General features: G+C 52.4%; 8 protein-coding genes across 8 annotated transcripts; 4 read left to right on the forward strand and 4 right to left on the reverse strand.

The window, feature by feature from the left end:
- Positions 1-80: 80 nt before the first annotated feature.
- On the reverse strand, positions 81-2314 carry DRE2 (electron carrier). The gene is made up of 3 exons (XM_062876743.1): positions 1821-2314; positions 727-1734; positions 81-669 (listed from the first exon to the last, which is right to left on the reverse strand). The coding sequence occupies exons 2-3, from the start codon at positions 1506-1508 to the stop codon at positions 414-416; spliced, it is 1038 nt and encodes a 345-aa protein (XP_062735367.1). The 5' UTR covers positions 1509-1734; positions 1821-2314; the 3' UTR covers positions 81-413.
- A 490-nt stretch (positions 2315-2804) lies between these two features.
- QC761_210050 (uncharacterized protein) lies at positions 2805-4219 on the forward strand. The gene is made up of 4 exons (XM_062876744.1): positions 2805-3238; positions 3342-3434; positions 3501-3657; positions 3722-4219. Coding segments are annotated over exons 2-4 (387 nt in total). The 5' UTR covers positions 2805-3238; positions 3342-3433; the 3' UTR covers positions 3951-4219.
- FMT1 (Methionyl-tRNA formyltransferase) lies at positions 4161-6187 on the reverse strand. Its single transcript, XM_062876745.1, has 4 exons — positions 5791-6187; positions 5658-5734; positions 5482-5597; positions 4161-5426 (listed from the first exon to the last, which is right to left on the reverse strand). The coding sequence occupies exons 1-4, from the start codon at positions 6035-6037 to the stop codon at positions 4334-4336; spliced, it is 1533 nt and encodes a 510-aa protein (XP_062735369.1). The 5' UTR covers positions 6038-6187; the 3' UTR covers positions 4161-4333.
- A 106-nt stretch (positions 6188-6293) lies between these two features.
- Positions 6294-8121, forward strand: LIS1_1 (Lissencephaly-1). Its single transcript, XM_062876746.1, has 3 exons — positions 6294-6444; positions 6525-7383; positions 7447-8121. Exons 1-3 carry the CDS (start codon positions 6395-6397, stop codon positions 7942-7944), a joined length of 1407 nt encoding a protein of 468 aa, XP_062735370.1. The 5' UTR covers positions 6294-6394; the 3' UTR covers positions 7945-8121.
- On the reverse strand, positions 6404-9893 carry QC761_210080 (uncharacterized protein). Its single transcript, XM_062876747.1, has 2 exons — positions 9574-9893; positions 6404-9525 (listed from the first exon to the last, which is right to left on the reverse strand). Exons 1-2 carry the CDS (start codon positions 9589-9591, stop codon positions 8125-8127), a joined length of 1419 nt encoding a protein of 472 aa, XP_062735371.1. The 5' UTR covers positions 9592-9893; the 3' UTR covers positions 6404-8124.
- QC761_210090 (uncharacterized protein) lies at positions 9747-11009 on the forward strand (the record flags this gene model as incomplete). The annotated part of the gene is made up of 2 exons (XM_062876748.1): positions 9747-10568; positions 10629-11009. The coding sequence occupies exons 1-2, from the start codon at positions 10125-10127 to the stop codon at positions 11007-11009; spliced, it is 825 nt and encodes a 274-aa protein (XP_062735372.1). The 5' UTR covers positions 9747-10124.
- A 586-nt stretch (positions 11010-11595) lies between these two features.
- On the forward strand, positions 11596-13048 carry PEX19 (Peroxisome chaperone and import receptor; the record flags this gene model as incomplete). Its single annotated transcript, XM_062876749.1, has 3 exons — positions 11596-11815; positions 11878-12683; positions 12742-13048. The coding sequence occupies 3 exons, from the start codon at positions 11596-11598 to the stop codon at positions 12838-12840; spliced, it is 1125 nt and encodes a 374-aa protein (XP_062735373.1). The 3' UTR covers positions 12841-13048.
- Positions 13049-13179: 131 nt separating this feature from the next.
- Positions 13180-16073, reverse strand: QC761_210110 (uncharacterized protein). Its single transcript, XM_062876750.1, has 2 exons — positions 14480-16073; positions 13180-14423 (listed from the first exon to the last, which is right to left on the reverse strand). Exons 1-2 carry the CDS (start codon positions 15546-15548, stop codon positions 13624-13626), a joined length of 1869 nt encoding a protein of 622 aa, XP_062735374.1. The 5' UTR covers positions 15549-16073; the 3' UTR covers positions 13180-13623.
- Positions 16074-19922: the final 3849 nt, after the last annotated feature.

The raw sequence follows: 19922 nt of genomic DNA on the forward strand, positions 1-19922 counted from the left end.
TTGCAAGCGACTGAAACGTGAGAACAACGTGGGCATATATTGGTGGCTGTCGCCAACCTAGATAGAAACTATCAATTAAGCATCTTTGTGTTTCTATCTGGAGTTTATTCTCCCGCTAAAGTGCTTCAGTTCAGACATGTGCCTTCAAAGGTCTTGCCATATTCCAGCTGTTGCTGTCCCACAGTTTACAATGCCCATCCGCTGCATCCTTTTAAGACGCCCAGTCAAGCCTGGGATTAAACCCGCCTAATAAATGTCCCAGAGTAGTTTGATGGCCTTGTGGCCGAAGCGATGTCTTCACTCGCCAACCCTTGGTCTTACAGACGTGATATTGAACTGCGCTGTTGGGTAGGCTTTGTTTATCGTTGTTGGTTGGGGTATCATTCTTGTCATTATCGCCTTCTTCAACTCGTTCAAATCTGAGCAGTGTTGTTGAGAATCTTGACTTGTTCGCCGGGCTTGAAGGCAGGGAGGCCAATATAGGGGCAGTCTGCGCATCTGAAAGCGTCACCGAGGTAACAGCTATTGCAGGAGCCAGTCTTACCCTGGACGGTAAAGTCAAGCTCGCTGAGATCCTCAGACTTGAGCTTCAAGGTGGCCAGACCCTTCTCGGCCTTCTCACGACGGGCCTTGTCTTCGGCGGCTATTCTCTCGGCGAGACCACACGTGCTAGCAGATGTTAGTTTATTGTGCTTCGTATTGATGTTGAAGGAATGAGAAACATACCAGTCTTTGCAGGCTCTCCTCTTTTTGCCCGGCTGAGGCGCACACTCAGGAGGCTGCTGAATGGGACGCTTCAGATCCGCCTCAGTCAAAAGAGTGTCCTCATCAATGACATCATCGTCGTCCTCGGCATCAAGATCCAAGTCATCACTGAAATCGATGAAACCAACCCCAGCAGGACCCTTGGATACTGGTGCTGGTGCCGGTGCCGGCGCTGGGGCAGCAGCAGCCTTCTTGCCAAAGCTGAGAGGGACACTCCCATCAGGGTTCACCCTCTTCGCCCCAAACCGCAGAGGTACAACCTCCTGCTCGGCATAATCAGGCTTAGTATATCCATCATCCCCCAACACCAACCCCGCCAGAATCGCCTCCTTCTCCTCTGTCGAGTTGCCCTGTCCCAAGCTGCCGTCCTCGCTCCTCAAGGTACCACCAGCCTTGAGTGCCGGTACAACCTTGCCCCAGATCTCCCTGTTGGACAAGAGAGAGGACACCTCGCTGCGGCGGCTTCCGTCGGGGTCGGTCAGGACGAGGATAAGGTCGTAGGTCTTGGCAGGGAGGCTGACTAATCCAGCAGCGAGACGGTCGAGCATCTGCAAATCGGTGGCCGACCGATCATAGACGGAGAACAAGGAGGTGAGGCGGTCCTCGCGGGATGCGATCGACGGGGGCGCAAGCAGGAGGGTTCGCTCGCCAGAATCGCCCTTTGCGCTGGCAGCCGCCGCAGCGTGCGCGGGGCTGAAATCAAAGTCGGGAGTTGTGTCGATCATGACGGCGGCTGGAGGCATCTCGCCGGTGTTTTCTTGGTTTCTGGAATGAAAAGAGGCTGCTCCGAGAAATGCAACAAAGTAGAACCCAGGAATAGGGAAGCAAAAAATGATTGCGGATCGTGCCTGATTTGTATTGTTAATCCTGTCGTGGGGGCGGCAGGAGGTCGAGGCAGTGGATGGAGGGGCAGTTTAAGGATGCACAATTCTTTTGACCAATAATATTGAAGCTTATAAAGCGTTGCCACTAATACATTGTGTGGACAGTGCGAAAGATTAGATCTTGCACGCCATGTGGCTGATCTTCGGTGGTTACCATACAGTGTGACTCACGGCTGATTACAGTGGGTTTTCTGATTCTCCCGTTCCCGCGGAGGGGGACTTGGAGATATCGTCATCAATGTGGGAGCCGATTTCGGCCATTTGGGGTATCTAGTATCGATAAGAATTACGAATGTGCACACTAGTATAGGTAAACTTTACTTCATCAGAGGCTGTCTGTGACGGTCCTTGCAAGCAGGAAGCTAAAGTCGATGTGAGATGTCAGCCGGCACTGGTCAGGCCCGCCCCACAATCAACCTTGGAAGCGCCGTCAGATCCGGTGAATTCAGGGACCGATGTTTGGAAGTGAGGTGGAAACAGTTCCCCGTTACTTTGTGGATATCCGGTCTGTCACAGCCTGACCTGCTGGTGACGGGACTTTCGGAGAAATGCGGTCGTCTGGTTCGCTTTCCATGGATTTCGAGAGTCTGGACCGTTGCAGCTGGCCTCAGCTGGGGCGTGTCTAATCGAGTCATGGAGTGACACCTCACAGCCGTTTGACTGGCAGACCTGGGGTGACGAATTGGATGACGAGATTGGCTGAGTCCAGCTGGCTTGATCATGTCGTTGCAGCACTCCAAAGATGACAGCTTTCAACAATTCCCAATTCCGGTCTATCGATCAAGTAGAATTGCATGTATCAAGGGTTCTGGAGGAGGAGAGAAGCTTCCAGCCGGCATTGGGACCTGTCATTGAACTCCGGCGGGCACCCGTCAGTCAGATGGACTAGCCGTTTATGGTATGGCTTTCCCCGCATTTTGTACCAGCACAGGAGAGCACAGGGGATCGCTGAGACCTTCAAATGTGGGGACCTGACATCACAAACGTACCCTCATTGAGCACTTCATACCTCGACACCTCCCAAAGAAAAGGTGAGCAAGAATAGCAGGAATAGCCTGTGTCAATTGGGAATGCAAATCCCACTATGGCTAAATGGAACGAACACGAGCCACTAGACAACCGGGGCCCAAGACTTTGCAGAATGGTGAGCAAATCACGTAATGGCTGCTGTCCAAAGTCAGCCCAGACTCATGGCCTCTTACATGCTCATCACGCGACTCCCATACAGCGCCTCGTAGACTCCCCACCACGCACCGTACCGCGTTGCCCCCTGTTCTTTCCCTTTGAGGATGCTCGCCTGATCAATGCGAGCCGTGACTGGCTGCTCCTCCTTTGCCTTCCACAGCTTCCCAACCACTGACCTCTCCGGACCTCTGTCGGGCCTTTAAAGTCAAGAGCTCCCATCCCTCTCCTCGACACCCCGTTTCTTTCATCCAGCATTCAGACATTAATTCATCCATTGATCATCCACCATCTCGGATACCATCATCCAACCCATCTCAACATCAACTGATAACCTTGCTCGACTCATTCGAGACTCGCCCCTGAACTGGTACACCAGCTTTAGTGACATCACAGCTCCTCACAGAGTATGTATCGCCAGCCCGTCTCCTGCAGCACAGCTCCCCTTACCCGAGCTTATCACTCTCAACCCCGCATCTCTTTGTGTGACGCTGACTCTCTGATCGTCAGAGAACAACCTCTCCACCCAACAAGTCCAACTATCTTCGAACAACTTCACTCTAGTACTCTCTACCTTTACACATCCATCACACATCATCAAGAGTAAGCTTCATCACTGGCATTGACTCTAGGATCAATAGCATCAATTATTGACAACCCTTCCTGCAGTGACTCGCTCCCACAAGTTCAATGACAAGGACCACAGCATGGTGGCCCCCGTCACGGGTCACCCCCAGCAACAAGTACCCAAGTTCTTTGGCAAGCATGGCTTTGCCGATGCCGACCCGAAGAAGACCAAGAAGAACGGCGGTGGTAAGGGCAATTGGTATGTCTTATTTCACCCTACCTCCTCTTACAGCTTAGAATATCACTAACACCAATTCTTTCAGGGGCCCTGTTGGCTTAGAAGCCGAGGATGAAGAGTTCAACTTTGTCCACACCCGCCGCCGCTCCAACAGCAGCAGCGTCTCCAGTCACCCCGAGCACTTCAAGTCCAAGTTCGAGATCAACGAGCCTGAGCCTGTGTTTGAGGAGGACATCCATGGAGCCATGGAGGAGGAGGAGGAGAAGGACAGCAGCCAGTCCAGCACCTCGAGCAGCAAGCCCGAGGACATGTAAGACCACACAGGGGAAGATCATTCATGACGCGTGAGGACAGTCACCCGCGAATTTTTGCGTGCGGGAATCCATGCTTTTTGTTCAACATGGCGGAAGGTTCGTTGATACCCTTTAGAGGTCTGAGATTTAGATCTGGCGGGGAGGATGCTTGCCTTCTATCTGGCTACCACACCTTTCTCATCTCCAACGAAGGCGGCTGGGATAGCTGCGCTGTACTAGTATTTATTTATTCAATTGATTCCTAAGAGTCTTTGAGATTTGTATTCTGACTCCTGGTGTCTGATATGATGACGTAGTCGTTTTGAGAAAAGATAAACCCAGATTGTTTGCACGTAGCTCATTGTAATTTTATTGGTTCAAATGATAAATACAGGGAACAGAAATCAGTAACTGTATATCCTCCTCACCATCGCTCTGTTCCTCCTTCTCTTGGTCTCTTCATCCACCTCACCATCCTCTTCCGGTCGTCTTGTAGCAGGCTGCGACGCCTTGCCAATCGGCTCCTCATCAAAGTGCATGCCTCTATAGTCCGTCACCGTTCGTCCCAACTGCGCAGCCACATTCGCAGCTGGTCTCGTTGGCTTCCCATCCACTGTCATTTTCCCTATTCTCAACAACCCCTTCCCGCCACGAATAGGATCACGAAGATAGATCGATCCTGTCTCCGAATCGGGAAAATACGCCGTCTGGATAGACAGACGCCACTCCTTTTTCCTTTTGGGTTGTTGTTGACCCCCTTCTACTCCCGCAGCAGCATCAACGGATGATATTTCTCCCCTCTCCAGCGCAACAACCCGCTCAAACATCTCCAACGACTCTGGCTGCGGGGGGTACCACTCCGGCACTTGCTGCTCGTCGTCCCCGATCTGAAGCCACTCCAGAATAGGGACTTGCTCCTCCGCCCAGGGGTCTTCTTTGCACCTTTCCAGCGCGGAGGCCACCTCGTTTGCGACGGCGGGTGGGAGGTCGGGGGAGGTGAGGTCGAGGATGTAGGAGATGTCGTCACAGACGACGCGTTTATTCTGTTCTTTTTTTGGCGTGCGGACGACGAGTTTGGACCATAAGGGGCCGAGGATGTGGTGTTGATGGGCGATGTCTTCTAGATGGGGGGCGGAGGAGGGGAGGTTGGTAGAGAGGGTTGAGATGGAGGGGGTGAGCCAGGGAATTTGTCTGGCTACTGTGCTGACTTTGGGGGCGTGTCGGATGGGATAGGGGGGTTGCCAGGAGACGTCTTTGTGGGGTGGGAGGTGGAAACCGGATGAGAGGGAGGAGACGAGCATGGAGGCGCCGAGGGGGGCGAGGAGTGAGGTGAGGGAGGTTAGGGTTGAGTTGGGCGGGATGGGGATACCCGGGAGGGGGGTTTGGGATAGGACGGTGCCGGTGTCGAAGGAGTGGGGGGAGAGGGTCTGGATGGAGACGCCGGTGTGGGTGTAGCGGTTTAGGAGGGCGTAATGGAGAGGAGCAGGACCGCGGAGGCTGGGGAGGGGGGTTAGTAAGGGGTGGTTAAAGGGTAAGGGTGAGGGTGACATACTCGGGTAAGAGGGAAGGGTGGACGTTAAGGCCGCCGTATTCTGCTTGGTTTAGGAGCCGTGGTGGTACGAAACGGCCGAATGAGACAGCGATGATGAGGTTGATGTATTTCTTCATCTATTCAAGCGGAATGATGGTTAGCTTTGAGATGTAGCAAGCTCAAACAGGGGCACTTACAAACCAATTTGTGAAAGTGTCGTGTGGTAACATTGATAGAGGAAGACCAAGTTCCCTGGCTACTGATGCTATTGGGACTGCATATCTTTTAATCATATGACAGGTCTTCAAAAGTCATCAAATCAGGACATACCTTCAGTCACTTGCTTCAATCCTCTCCCGGTGGGCTTCGATGGCCGAACCAGCACATCGATAGACTCGATAAGACTTGGATCATCTTTGTGCTTCTTGTGAAGAGCTTTTAGCGAGTGACAACTGAACTCATCTGAGCCACAAAACAAGATTCGTAATGGATTGCCGCGTTGTGTACTGTATGTTGCCATGCTCAGTGGTCTTGCAACAGACCGTCGAAGTGGTCGTGAAGATGCCAACCACAGCATTGTGGTGGATTTCGCTGTTTCAACAGTAGACTAATTCAAAATTCAGAGCCTCGAATATGCAGATCTCTTATTGATTGGCGGAAATATGCGTAAGCGATAACAGGTCTTGAACGACAAGTGGAAGCTGTACCTGTTGTGAGTGAGTGAGTGAGTGAGAATGCTTTAAGTGAGAGATCAAAATGAGTGGGCCACGAACCTTGAGAGCTCTGCCCCCTGCAAGCCCGGACCCTGCAGATCCACCCTTGGCATTCCACTCCCCTGGAGCTTCCTTGTGCCAACTCAAAAGATACGGTCAACATCACCAAAGTGAAACACCCGCCATGTTTGTTTCTTATCTGCTTGTACATTTTTATAGCTATGACCATGGCCACAAGGAGCTTTCTAACCGACCGGCAGGCTGAAGAGCTGTGTGTTTCCCCCCACCAATAAACCCTCTATTATCTCTATCCCAGAAAAAACATGACATAGATAGCTAACCAAAATCCAGACACAAATCCATCATCGCCTACCTCACCTCCCTCAACCTCGCCACCACAGCCAACACCCTCCGCGCCGAGCTCAACCTCCCCGAAGAAACCTTTGACCTCGCCAAAGCAAAACAATACGAAGGCCTCCTCGAAAAGAAATGGACCTCGGTCATCCGCCTCCAGAAAAAAGTCCTAGACCTCCAAGCAGAGAACGCCCACCTCAAGAACGAGATCGAAAATGCCGGTCCTTTAGCCCTGTCGAGAAAGAACCAGGACCCAGCCAATTGGCTCCCCAAGGGACCGCCACGATACACCCTCGAAGGCCACCGCCTGCCCATCACCTCGGTAGCCTTCCATCCTGTCTTTAGCTCTTTGGCCTCGGCATCAGAAGACAACACGATCAAAATCTGGGATTGGGAGCTCGGAGAGTTGGAAAGGACACTCAAAGGGCACACAAAGGCAGTCTTAGATGTGGATTTTGGCGGGCCGAGGGGGAATACCCTCCTTGCAAGCTGCAGTTCCGACATGAGTATTAAGCTGTGGGATCCGGCGGATCAGTACAAGAACATCAGGACACTACACGGCCATGATCATATTGTGAGCTCGGTGAGGTTTGTTCCTGCGAATGGCACTGCTGGGGCGGGAGGGAATTTGCTCGTGAGTGCGAGTAAGGATAATACGTTGAAGCTGTGGGATGTGACGACGGGGTATTGCGTCAAGACGATTGAGGGGCATAATGACTGGCCGAGGGCGGTGGCGCCGTCGGCGGATGGGAGGTGGCTGTTGAGCACCGGGAGTGATAAGGCGGCTAGGTTGTGGGATATTGGGGGGACCGAGCCGGAGTGTAGGGTTGTTATGTTTGGACATGAGAATTTCAATGTATGTGCCCCCATTTTTGTAACCTTTCGTCTTTGATTTGATATACTGACATAAGTCTGATAGTTGTGCTGCGAATTCGCACCCTCCACTTCATACCCCCATCTCGCCCGCCTCGCGGGACATGAAAAGGTACCCCCAGCAAACAGTGCTGCCGAGTTCATGGCGACGGGCTCGCGTGACAAGCAAATACGGCTGTGGGACAGGAGGGGACAATGTATCAAAGTGCTAGAGGGCCATGACAACTGGGTCCGAGGTCTGGCCTTTCATCCAGCAGGTAAGTTTTTGATCTCGGTGGCAGATGACAGGACGATGCGCTGCTGGGATTTGAGCCAGGATGGGAAATGTGTTCAGACCCTCTCTGGCATGTTTGACGGGTTCGTGAGCTGTGTGAGGTGGGCGCCGGGAGTCACTAAGGATGGGCTTGCTGGTGGGGATGCTGGTGATGGCACGCCGAAGAAGAAGATAGGTGCCGAGGCGAATGGCGGGTTGCAGATGCGGTGTGTGATTGCGACTGGGAGCGTGGATGGGACGGAAGGCAAGGTGAGGATATTTGCCAATTGAGTGTTTGGGACCAATGCAGTGTCGAAGCGGGCAAATGGCCGACATAGAGTATGAATAGGGTTTCAGGCAACATCATCAGCATCATTCGCATTCAGCATATTAGGGGTATGCTATAGCAAGGCCGCTGCCTTGGGTGGCTACAAGAAAGCGTTAATGTCAATGCTTACACATTTATCGTTGTTACTCTTCCACTTTGATGTGTTGTTCCTCCACATGTTGTTCTGGTAGTGGCTCTGGTACTGGTTGTGCTGGTGGTTCTGGCTGTTTCTCGGGCACTTGCGGTTGTGGTGCGTCCTTGACAACCTGCCACCGATATGCAACCGCCCACCTCCCCAGCCCACCCTCTAGTTCAACGTCCCAAGCAGGCGGCACAACGGCCACCACCGTCCCAACAGCTAGACGCTCCTGTCCGTTTCTTTTATCCGTACTGCGCCGATCTAGACCATGATCAACTCTTTCCAAGGAGCCTATCCTCCCATCACCAGCCAAAACAGCTTGCATACCAGGTGTTCCTACTCGCGCGTTGGGTAAAGCCGCACTGATGAGACTTAACCCCTCCCCTCCTCTCTTTACATCCTTCACAGTTAGTTGGACTGCCCCTGGTGGTAATGGTTGTGGCGCGTCGGCCTCTTGCTTGACAGGGGTGTCTGTATATTCTGATGTTTTTTTCACCTCAATAAGCCAATTTTGGAGTTCAGCCGCCAATCCATTGGTGAGATACTGGCCCTGCCCCCGACGATTGCGGCCCCGGCGAGGTTTGGGTGGAGAAAAGAGATCAGGATTTATGTTCTGGATGGAAAACTTCTTCGAGTCGGAAATAGGCGAGGTGGATGTTGGTGGTGATGGGGGTTGCAAAAAGCGAGGTGGTGGGTAAAAGATTTCTTTCCTTGCAGGTCTGGTGTCTTTGTCTGGCGGTGGTTTAGCTTCTGAGTCGGACTCGCTGTCGGATTTTATGTTCAGAGGGGAAGAGTGAGGTATTGGGGGTTCGTCATCATCATCATCAGAGTAGATGGTGATGATGTGGTCGATTTCTGGGTCATCGTTTGGGGGAAGCTCATTGTCTGAGTCCGAGTCGATCGGAAAGGCAGAGCTTGGAATCCATTCTTCCTTTGGTTCGAGGTCGGGCTCTGATGTGGCAATGGATATTCTTCTCCTTTTTGGCAAGGGGCCGGGGTCAACCTCCTCGTCATTGTCCCCTGGCTCTGGGAGAGAAGACTGTGGGACAAGAGACGAGTCTATGTCGATTGTTTCTAGCAAGTTGTCTCGGACAGCAGTTGTTCTTGATCGTGACGGCTCCTCTTCATCATGTCGACTACGCTCCTGATCTTGAACGGGAGAACTATCTTCTATAAGAAGTTCTTGTGTAGCGCGAGCTCTCGATGCCTTGGCCTTGAGAGCCAACGCAGGAGTTGAGTAGGGCGCGGCATGGCTGAGATGCGAGAGCGGTTTTGTGGTAGACGAAAATTTTGGAGTGCCGTAGAATCTATAAGGTGCAGCCGAGCTTGACTGGTTTGGTGTTTGGCCGTGAGGTTGATGTGTGCCTGGTCGTTTTGAGAGCAGGAATCGAGAGGGTGCGGGTGTCTGATTGGTGTTAGCGGTCATCTCATACGCGATTGAAAGAGAACTTACTGCTGGCGATGGACCCATCTGATGGATCAATACAGGATGAGCAAATCAGTCACGGGTGTGCTTATTATATGGTTCCTGAACAGATCAAAATCATTCATCATTAAGGTTGTATATCTGGAAAACTGTAACAGGCAGCACCCAGTGCTCGAGTTGATGAGTGAGCGGCCAACAGCGGTGATCCAGCCTTCCCCTAACCCTGCGCGTCGTCAGCATTGGGAACTGGCTACGGTGGGGACAACGCCAACCAGTTTGGTAACTTTTTGTTTCCACTCTTGGCCCAAGCTCCCAACCCAATTTGAAAAAGCACTTTAACAACAAGCCCGACCCCACTCCGCGTCGTGTTAGCGCGCCGCGTCCAAGGGCGTCGCGTAAACTCTTGAAGGCTTGCCTTCCTCTCCCCCACCAACTCAATCTTTGTCCACAGCATCCGCCAACAGACCACCGCCAAAATCGACCATATTTGCCACTTCACCGTATACCCAAGGAAGACCCCTTCAGCTGGATGCAAGATAGAACGCTTCTACCAAAAAAAAAAGACAACACCAGGCGCCATGTTCGCTATGGTTGACCCAGCCGTGAACAGCGGTTTCCAAAGTTTTGGCGGTAACAATCAGCACAGCAGTTTCGTCTTTTCAAGTCCACACAAGCCAGCCAAATCATCACCTCTCTCTTATGCCCCCATGAGGATACCTTCACCGACATTGCCATCAGACGATGCCCCTGACATGATGCTTTCGTCCCCTCTTGGTCTCCCGTCAGATTCATCCCATCTTCGCATGAGCCAGTCCTCGCCAATACGGTCCTCATTTGACAATAATGAGAGCTCCGGACCACAACCAAAGTTCAGATTTGCCAATCGGAACCCAGCAAAGAACAGCAATCCTCTAGTCAAAAAGCGGAACGATGTACAAGACTCGAGACGAAGACTCTTTCTCAACAATGTACGGCAGAGGCAGGAGGACAAAAAGTTTCAGCGACGGGGTGGACAGGATGAGGTTCGTTATTTGCCTTCCACCTGTACTTTTCTCTTCTCCCAACTAACAGCCCCTGGACAGATTGCCAGATTAGAGTTCAACCGTCTCCAGAACGAACGCCTCGCCTATCTTGACCGAGAACGAGCCAAAAACCCTTATGCACTCTGGGAACAAGAGCTTGAAGACGAGCATCGCAGCTTGCAGTCACAGCAACGGCAAATGCAACAACAAAATCCAGACGAAATGATGCTGGATGCATTGGAAGAGGCTGAGATGGCCGAGATTGCCCAAGCAGAGGCGTTGCTTCACCAGGACAACTACTCCTCGAGACATATCAATCAGGATGACTCTTTCGATGATGACGAGGATTGGGATGAGTTGTTCATGGAAGCGATCCAGACTTCACAGCAACACCATATTCAAGGACAACAATCGGGCGGGCAAGATGTGGAGATGTCTTGATTATGATACTTCGCGTTGTCTTGAGTTGACGAATTACATATGGAACTGTACATTGGAAGTCATCTATGCCCCGTTGTAAGAGATGGATATACCCAGCAGAGAAACGGGTTACTGAGAGTGGAACAACATATCGATGGTTTACAGGTTTGGGCGCATGGCATTACTGGACATCAAGGAGTTATTGGAGTCTGGAGATTACTTTCATGCATTGAAAAGCGCCGTCAGCTTGCGGGTGGACTGACTTAATTGTATTATAATAGAATAATGCTGTATTAAAAAGAAGTATGAAAGAATGGCTTTACACGACGACTGTACTCCGTACAAGTGTTCAAAATATGGTCCGTGCACTGTGATTGTGTTTGAACCCGGCGAATAGCGTGGTTCAAAATATGGAGAACCGGGAACCGGGACCCGGCCGAACAGTTGAGGGGCACTGGGCCGCTCCGGAGTTGTCACATGCCAATGAGCCGAGAGTGCCTTACGTCTTGAGATAACTTACTTCACCTCGACTACATAGGGGAAGTACCTATCGCAAGGCGCGGCGCAGGTACCTTGCGTATAAAAGCAGGCCAACTGTTTGGGAAATATGTCGGAACAACAAACCAACAGCGCTGCGGCACCTGCCGCTGCTGCTGCTGCTGCTGTCAAGCCAGATGCGACTCTCCCCACCACAACCACTACTCCGGCCGCTACTATCACCACCCCAGCTGTTCAAGATGGGAAGAAAGCGGTAACAGTTGAAGATGTCGCCGACGACGACGACGATGTCCCCGACCCGGATGAAGACGACCTGGACGATCTGGACGGTAAGCTTCATTTACCCCTCACTTCTTCTCACTCCAACCCCGTTCACTAATACCCTCGTCAGACATGCTCGAGGAATTCAACGCCGTCAAACTTGGACCCCCCTCCAAGCCCCCAGCAGCCGCCCCATCCCTAGGCCCAGAACGCCCCCCGGCCAGTGGCAACGGTGGTGACCTCCCCCTGGACGAAGATGAATTCACCCGCCAGCTCCAAGCAGGCATGGCCGACCTTCTAGGTGAAATCGAGTCCTCCCCCGAGATGCAAGCCCAGTTCGAGTCCATCTTCAAGGAGCTCGGCGCCGCTGCCTCCGCCGCTGCCTCCCCAGATCCCAAATCCCCCTCAGCAGGAGCTGCTGCTGCTGCTGCCCCAACTCCCCCCGTTGTCCCCCCCCCCAATATCCGCCCTCCATCTAGCAGCGGCAGCGGTGCCGGCGGTGCTGAAGCCTCCTTTCAAGAAACCATCCGTCGCACCATGGAACGGATGCAAACTTCGGGGGAGCAAGCTACTGCCGCTGCCGCCGCGGAGGGATCAGACGACTTCCTTGCGGAGCTCCTCAAGCAAATGCAGGCTGGTGGTGGCGGACTGGGTGATCTCGGTGGGGAGGGGAGTGAAGAGGAGTTTTCCAAGATGCTCCTAGGTATGATGGAGCAGCTCACCAACAAGGAGATCCTCTACGAGCCGATGAAGGAGCTGCACGACAAGTTCCCCGAATGGTTGGAGAAGAATCGCGACAAGACGTCGGCCGAAGATCTCAAACGATACGAGGAGCAGCAGGGGCTTGTGGCGGAGATTGTGGGCAAGTTTGAGGAGGCGGGGTACAGTGATGAGAAGCCGGCGGATAGGGAGTATATTGTTGATCGGATGCAAAAGGTATGTCTTCATCTAATCGCATCCTGGACGAGGTATGATGCTGACCAAAGGGGAATAGATGCAAGCAAGTGGTCAGCCGCCAGCGGATTTGGTGGGGGATATGCCCTCTACGCAAGACGCGCTCGCCATGCCAGATGAGGGGTGTGCTCCTCAGTAGAGGTTGGGAAACGATACTATCATAGATGGTTGATTTTCAGTTTGTCATGTTCGACCATTTGAAAGAGAGCGAGATTTGTTGTCTTTAGAACTGTTGAGCTTGTTCGATATCTAGCGCTGGGCACACATGTTTGTTTTAGTTCATCACCGAAACCCACGGGTTGTACACAAGTATATAACAGAACAGCATTATGAGTCGCAAAGCTCCCCCATCCTGAACGCTGAAGTGCATCAGTCCTCCAGACCCATTCCACTGAGGCATTCCATGGCAAGCACAAACAAGAGGCCTTGCTCTAAACTCAGGGATATAGGTAGGCTGATAGGCAATATTATGACAAAACACTCAAAAGCATTTTCTTTATTGGAGTATCACTTCATTACCTATTATTCGACATCACCACACCACACATTCTACAATCAAAGCGCAGTAACAAATATTTTGATCCGGTATATTTCCCCGTAGCTAGGCTTATCACAGCTGCGTTTGGTATCAAAGACTCTTGAAAAAGGGAAATCCTGTCCCTGTCCCATATCCACCTCTGACATCCACATTCCCTTTCCTTCCCTTACTCATAACATTACCCAGAGATATCCCTTCATACCTCCAATGGGGGGGTATATCATCAAATGCTTCCCCATCGAAATCATACACACAAGGTGGTATCCTATCACAATCAATAAAATCATTAACCAGTATATATACCCATACTAACGGACATATACTGCGGCCCCGTGGTAGAACGCAGGCCAAAAATTAAACAAGAACATTAAGCCTTGTCTTTATTTAAGCAACAGAGTCCTTCTTCTCATAAGCCTGGGGCTCGGAAGAATTGCCGCCAACATCTCCCTTAGGAAGCATGTTGAGCTCATCTTCTTGGGCATCGAGGCCACGGAATTGGAGCCAGAAGCAGAGACCACCGATGGCGGCGGCAATGGCAACGACTCCATAGTTCCAGACGAGAAGCGGGTCGCCAGCAAGGGGCACCAGCGCGAAGCCGATGGCAGACGAGATGGCGTTCATGAACAGACAGACAGACTGAACCATGGAGCGCATGTTTGCGGGAGCCTTGGAATGGGCATACTCCAAGCTGGTAATGGAGGCCAGAATCTCGGAGAAGGCGATGAGAACGTAAGAGCCGGTCTGGGCCCAGACGCTGATCTCGACATTGGGGCACTTGATTGCCTTGCCGTCAGAGTCAAGCAACTCGGCACCGTCAGGACCAAGCATATTGCCGCTGGCATGGTTGCCGCACTCGCTCTTCTTGTAGAGATAGTACTGAAGAACGCAGGCCCAGATCATGGCGCTGGCAGCAACGAAGTAACCGGCAGCGATACGCTTGATGGGGGTGAAATTGATGCGGAGCTTGCGAAGGGCGGGGAACACAAGGGTATCCATGAGGGGGATCATGATGATCAGAGCGAAGGGGTTCAAGTTGGTCAAGACGTCGTTGGGGACACCGCCGAGCTTCATGGTGGCAGCTTGCGAAATCAAGTTATTGTTAATCTGATTGTAGCAGAGCCAGAAGAGTGGATACCACATGAACACAGCGCAGGCATTGAAGCCACGGCGAACTTCATCAACCCCTGACTTATGTTAGCTATGGTTCGAAGCAAAAGGTTGAGATGGCGACAAAACTTACAGGCGTCGTTGAAGTCCATCCACTTGGGCTTATTCTGGATCTTGGAGGGCTTGACGTTCTCCCAGAAGGTTCCGTCGTGGAGGTTCTTGTAGGTCTTGACGGGGTTGAGGGACCAGCGGCCCTTGTTGGCGAGGGCGAAGATCTTGAAGGCGCGGCCAAGAACTGAGCCAGCGGGCGGGACACGCTTGTAGCGTCTGCGACCCCAGAGCATAACCAGGGGGCAGAAGCACAACATGATGGTGGGGAGAGTGTAAGAGAGCCAGAAGCCGACATAGTGCTCGCAGTAGACCATGCTGAGCTGACCAGCGAGAGCACCGAGGTTGATGAAGAGGTAGAAGTAGTGGTAGACACGGGAAGCGGTGGCCGCAGGGTCGACGATGACGCGCTCACCAGTCGGCAGGGTGCGAATCACCATTCTCTCGAGATCAAGCTGCTCAACAATCAAGGGGTTGACGTTGGGCTTGAAACCACCGGTACCGACACCCATAGTGATTATGCCGAGAGTGAAGGCAGCGAGCGCACCATTGGGGTTCTTGATGACAGGGGGAAGACCGGAGATGATGAGAAGGATGTGACCGACGATATCGATACCGAGGGCGGCACCGATGGTTCTGTAACGACCGAGCCAACTGTCGGCAACGTAGGCACCGAACAGAGGCATGGTGTACTGCCAGAAAGCATTGAAGGTCGTCAACGAGAACGAGGTTCTCTGACCCAAGCCGAGGGCACCGGCTTGGCCATTCTCGATGTCGTAGCTAGCACCTGTGGTGGAGTTGTCTGGCAGCTTCTGCTGAATGAAGTTGGTGAAGACGGCAGTGGTACCGTAGTAGGAGAAACGCTCGCACAACTCGACGAAGGCGATGGTGTAGATGCTCCAGGGAATCTTGTCGGGGATGCGGCGGAGGGTGTGAAGCTCCTCGTCGGTGGGAGATCTGCCATCAGCGCTGACACCGAGGTCGTCGTCCTCGACTGTGCTGCTGAGGACGGGGGCCAAGCCGGCCGCCTCCTTGTCCTTCACGATGGCCTTGACATCGTCGCTCACGGCGATGCTCGTGGGGTCGGACGCCATGGTGGGCTGTGTGGGAAGCTCTCTCTGAATGGAACACTCAGGTGTTGCCTTGTCTCGTCTTTGGAGAGCGGCCGTAAGGTCGCCGGGTGCCAGGTGGATGGAGAGAGAGAGATTTGAACCTGCCGTGTCTGAGAAGCGAAGCAGCAGACGGCAGGTATTATATACGACCCCGCGAGATATATTTTTCACCTTAAGCAATTAGTAGTGTGGCAAGCGAGCACCGCATGGGGTACAACTGCACCTGCCCTCCCTGCTGCCCTACCTTCCATGGGTACAATCTGGGGCAGGAGCGACCCGAGGGCTCGAGTGATGGTCGAGTCTTGGCTCTTTCTCTGCATCGTATAGTATTCCCGCTCCCGGAGGTACCAACGGAAGGAACAACGGACCATGGACAGGGAAGGAATGCCCACCTCTGGAAAGTGCTCTGTCTTGGGATGGCTTGCCACCTTCCAAGATTGACCAAGAGCGCCAAGAGATAGATGAACAACGGGTTGCCTGCCGTTTTCCCCTCCAGTCAACCACAACCCGCCCCTTCTTTCGACGAAATGGCAACATGCTACTGGCGATCCCTGGCCTGATATAGAGGGGTGGCATGTACACGAGGGTAATTGCCCCAATTGATCGAATCTAGATGCTGTTTCCGTCGAGCTCTGGTTTCCCCCCACGCATTAGGTACACATTGTGCCAGTCTGGTATGTACTTATTTGTTTTACTTTGTCGACGTCTCAGCACAAGTGCCGACATGCCGAGAAACGCCATGCCGTTCATGTTTGGACGAAGCTTTCTCCCGCGCGCCTCTGCCGCTTGGCTGCGCGCCGCTGAGCGACACGGCGCAAAGACAAGTCAGCACAAGCTCCCGCAGGCGCCTTGGACCGTCTTGGGGGACTGGGGGATGTTGACCAGGGTCGGGTTTTTGGTGTGAGAGGAACTTCCTCGATCGTCTATGCCCAGCCTCTTGGCACCAATGCCCGCGCCGGATCGTGTGGGGACCCACCCGGTGCCTGTCAGCGAAAAATCAACGACATGAGCACCGAGGTGTGGCAACCCTGGAGGGGAACCGGTCGACGACGACCTGATTGCCCCACGGAGAGCCCGCGGGCCGGACCAGACACCGTTATTCGACAAGTTTGAATACTGGAGGATTTAGAGCTCATCCTCACCATCACAAGCGCCGGAGCATCATCACGGGGGCCTGCTATTGGGTCCGGGAATAGCGATGGCGAGAGGGGTCCCCATACAGCTATATGGGCTGATGGAAAGATCGTCGATGGGGTAGCAGTATAGAGCCAAGTACTCCAGTGTCTGAAGTCCTTGGGCGGACGGGACAACGGTTTGCCATGTGATGTCTGTCCTCTCTCATGGGACGAACGTTTCGACACGAGCTTCGAGAACTTTTGCCTCTCATTGTTGATTGGAGCATCAAAAGACCCGAACGTTAGGATGACGGTTCTGCCAATGCGGCTCTGGAAGCTTATTTGTGCATTCGCAGTTATCTCTCGGATTGCGCCATCTGCTCCCTTCCCACGACGATAACCAGTCAGTTCGAGCGAGATACTACGGCCATGGGTGTCCCGTGGAGGCTCGACGCCGGGTATGTTTGCTTTTCGGTGTGCGCCGTCGCATCCAGGATTCCCAGGCCATTAGTTTTCCTCCTTCCTAAAGCGTGCTTCAACAACGACACACAGAAACCACCTCGGTCCACCATTGAGAAATCACGAAAAGAGCATTCCAACCGTTGTCCAATGAAATGCTCACATTTCTCCAACAGCGAGGTATTTCTCGGTATTTTTGTATGGTTTAGTCCAATAGCTTCACCTGCTCACCGTTCACCGATGAGAGCAGGAGCCACGGAGCATACCTAGTGGTTGGGTGGAACGAGTACTGCGGAACCTGAAAAATATGAGACAGGGACCTCATGATCAGGGCTGCTTGGCACAGATGGTCTAGGTATGTAACGGATGTCAGATGCGGGTGCTGTTGTTATCAAAAAGCGAGAATGCCACGCTGATGCATCTCTGCCTCTATCTTGTGCTCATGGTGCTGCCATGCAGTCGTTATCTTTTGGGGTAGCTGTTGCTCGTTGCGAGGGTGTGGTAGCGAGAGGGATCGGCTGATACATTGGCAATTACCTCGTCTTGTATGGCTGCCTTCTTCTTTCAGCGGCCGTATAATCGAAGCGTCGGTCACGCAAACAGCATGCGAGTGGTGGTGAGAATGCAACGGCTGAAGTGGTAAGGGGGAGCGGAAAAAAGGCGGGTTGTTACAGTCCAAGTCACCTTCCGCAATAGGAAGTGCCTTTTAGTCACGGTCGAGCTCCTTCGCGACAGCACAGCTGCCAACGGAATAATGGCCTGAGGATGACAATCCTCTCGATACTAAAACGTAAAGCTCGCAAAACTATGATTTTTGCGAGTCTCACCTGGGCTTCGATGTCTGCGCCGTGGGACCTACTTTATCTACTCTCGGACATGATACCGAGAAGGATGTATTTTTCGGATTGTGGGGGTTCTGGCAGTGACGTCAGACCTCCAACTCAACTCCGAATGCTTCGAGGGTTAGGGTCTATATCGACCCAACATCTGAATTGCATGATCAACAAGTCGGCCCTTTGCAACAGTCACATGCGGTGGATCGAGCCAACGACATTCTTCATCGGTCTGCCACTTCCTACCTTCTCTTCCTAGATATCGCTGCGTTGTTGATAGCAATGCTGTGGCGTTAAGATTTCTCGGTTTTTTGCAACAGCTTGCCCTTTCAGGTCCTTGCGCATCAAGCCGTCTCCCAACATGCAAGTTCGGTGGCCTGTCCACTCTGGGCTTGCATCAGACTTATATGCCAAGATGCTTGAAATTAGAACACAAAGCAGCGTCGGCGCTCGGCAGTTGTGCTTTCTTGAGCCGAAGTTCAGGGTTTTCATGGTGGATAAGGTAGGTCTTCTTACCTCGGTGAGCAGAGAGGTGTGGTCAGATGTCACGAGCTCGTGCTATTGGGCTAACAGTAAAAGGCTTTTGCTAATCAGCAAAATCTGATAGCCTGGCATCACTTATTCCTTCTTTTCACCCAGAACGGCAACAGACCACATAGGTACTCACGAACATTGCTACCAGTCTCCATGTCCACATCACCCCAGATCTTCGCATATGCATTATGCACTGCGGCATTGTGCAGTACTTTCCTGGGACTCGGGGATCTTCCGTTACTCAATCACATCCCACAACCTACTAGCGAAAGCGAAAAACCCCAGACCAAACAGCAAAAATTCACCGTGGCATTCCCTCAGAAACTCAGGTTCCTGCCCATGAAGCCAAGACAGCTCGGGAATATTCTTGACAAACGCCAAGTATTCGAGATAATGAAGCTTGTCCTGTCTAACCCAGGCCCATCCTCGCCGGCGTTGGAATCACAACCCTGATCCATGAGCTCGCAGTAAAACAGGGGTGCCGGTACCTGCACGAGGAACATGAGATGGCCAGAGAGAACTCCACCAAGGCTACCTACGCTTTCTCTAGAGCTCGGGATAACCTCTGTTCTTTGCTTGTTTGCTTCGATCCTAGCCTGCGCTTTGCTCTTCTTTGCCAAGATGACATGACTCTTTCTTTGCAGCTGCTTTATAGGAACTTGCCGAGAAAGCTCCATCATGTGAAAAGTCATGGGGAGAACTGAGGTGACTGGTGACGATCAAGGATGGGTAAAGCTTTAGCTGACACGTGAGCCATGGAGAAAATTACTGATCGGACACATGCCTATCGCGAGAGTTCCAGATCATGACACAATGACCCCATATTCCAACAAGGTGCCTCTAGTATATAAAATCGTTACCTCTCATCCAGAAGGCAGAAGCCTGTGTTCGAGGACTGACATGAAGGCCGGGTATACACGGCTTATCATCAGGCAATAACAGGTAGCATGGCATTCACTTTGAGATATGTCCTTACTGAATCATTCATACCCATCTGATGATCTGATGGGTAGTTTATCCAGCGTCAGTTCATCGAAACTGCTTTTCGTGCTCGGCTTCAACTACAGCCAGGATTTTTACCTGTGAGGATAGCATCGATCCTTGTCATGCCTTTGCTCGGTCTCACGCTCATTCCATTCCCATCGAAGCCATCAGGCCGTGCGAGAGTGTCGAGTAGCTGCGGAGACATAAAGGGGGGAGGTATCAGTCAACATCCTGTTCAACATCCTTAGCCATTCCAGCTTAGAGGTTTGATCAGCCGTTGACTTTCAGAGTGGCTGGTTGTTGGGATGACACTGTCCAAACCTTCCCCTCCCCCGTCTGTGCTCTGGTTTAAGTCATCTTTATTTGAGAGAGCGTCTGTCACCTGGCTGACCGTGGAATGCAGGGCATTCTTTCTTATGTATCTGTTCTCA

The sequence above is a fragment of the Podospora bellae-mahoneyi genome, chromosome 2 (genome assembly GCF_035222275.1).
Source record: "Podospora bellae-mahoneyi strain CBS 112042 chromosome 2, whole genome shotgun sequence".
Taxonomy (NCBI): Eukaryota; Fungi; Ascomycota; class Sordariomycetes; order Sordariales; family Podosporaceae; genus Podospora; species Podospora bellae-mahoneyi.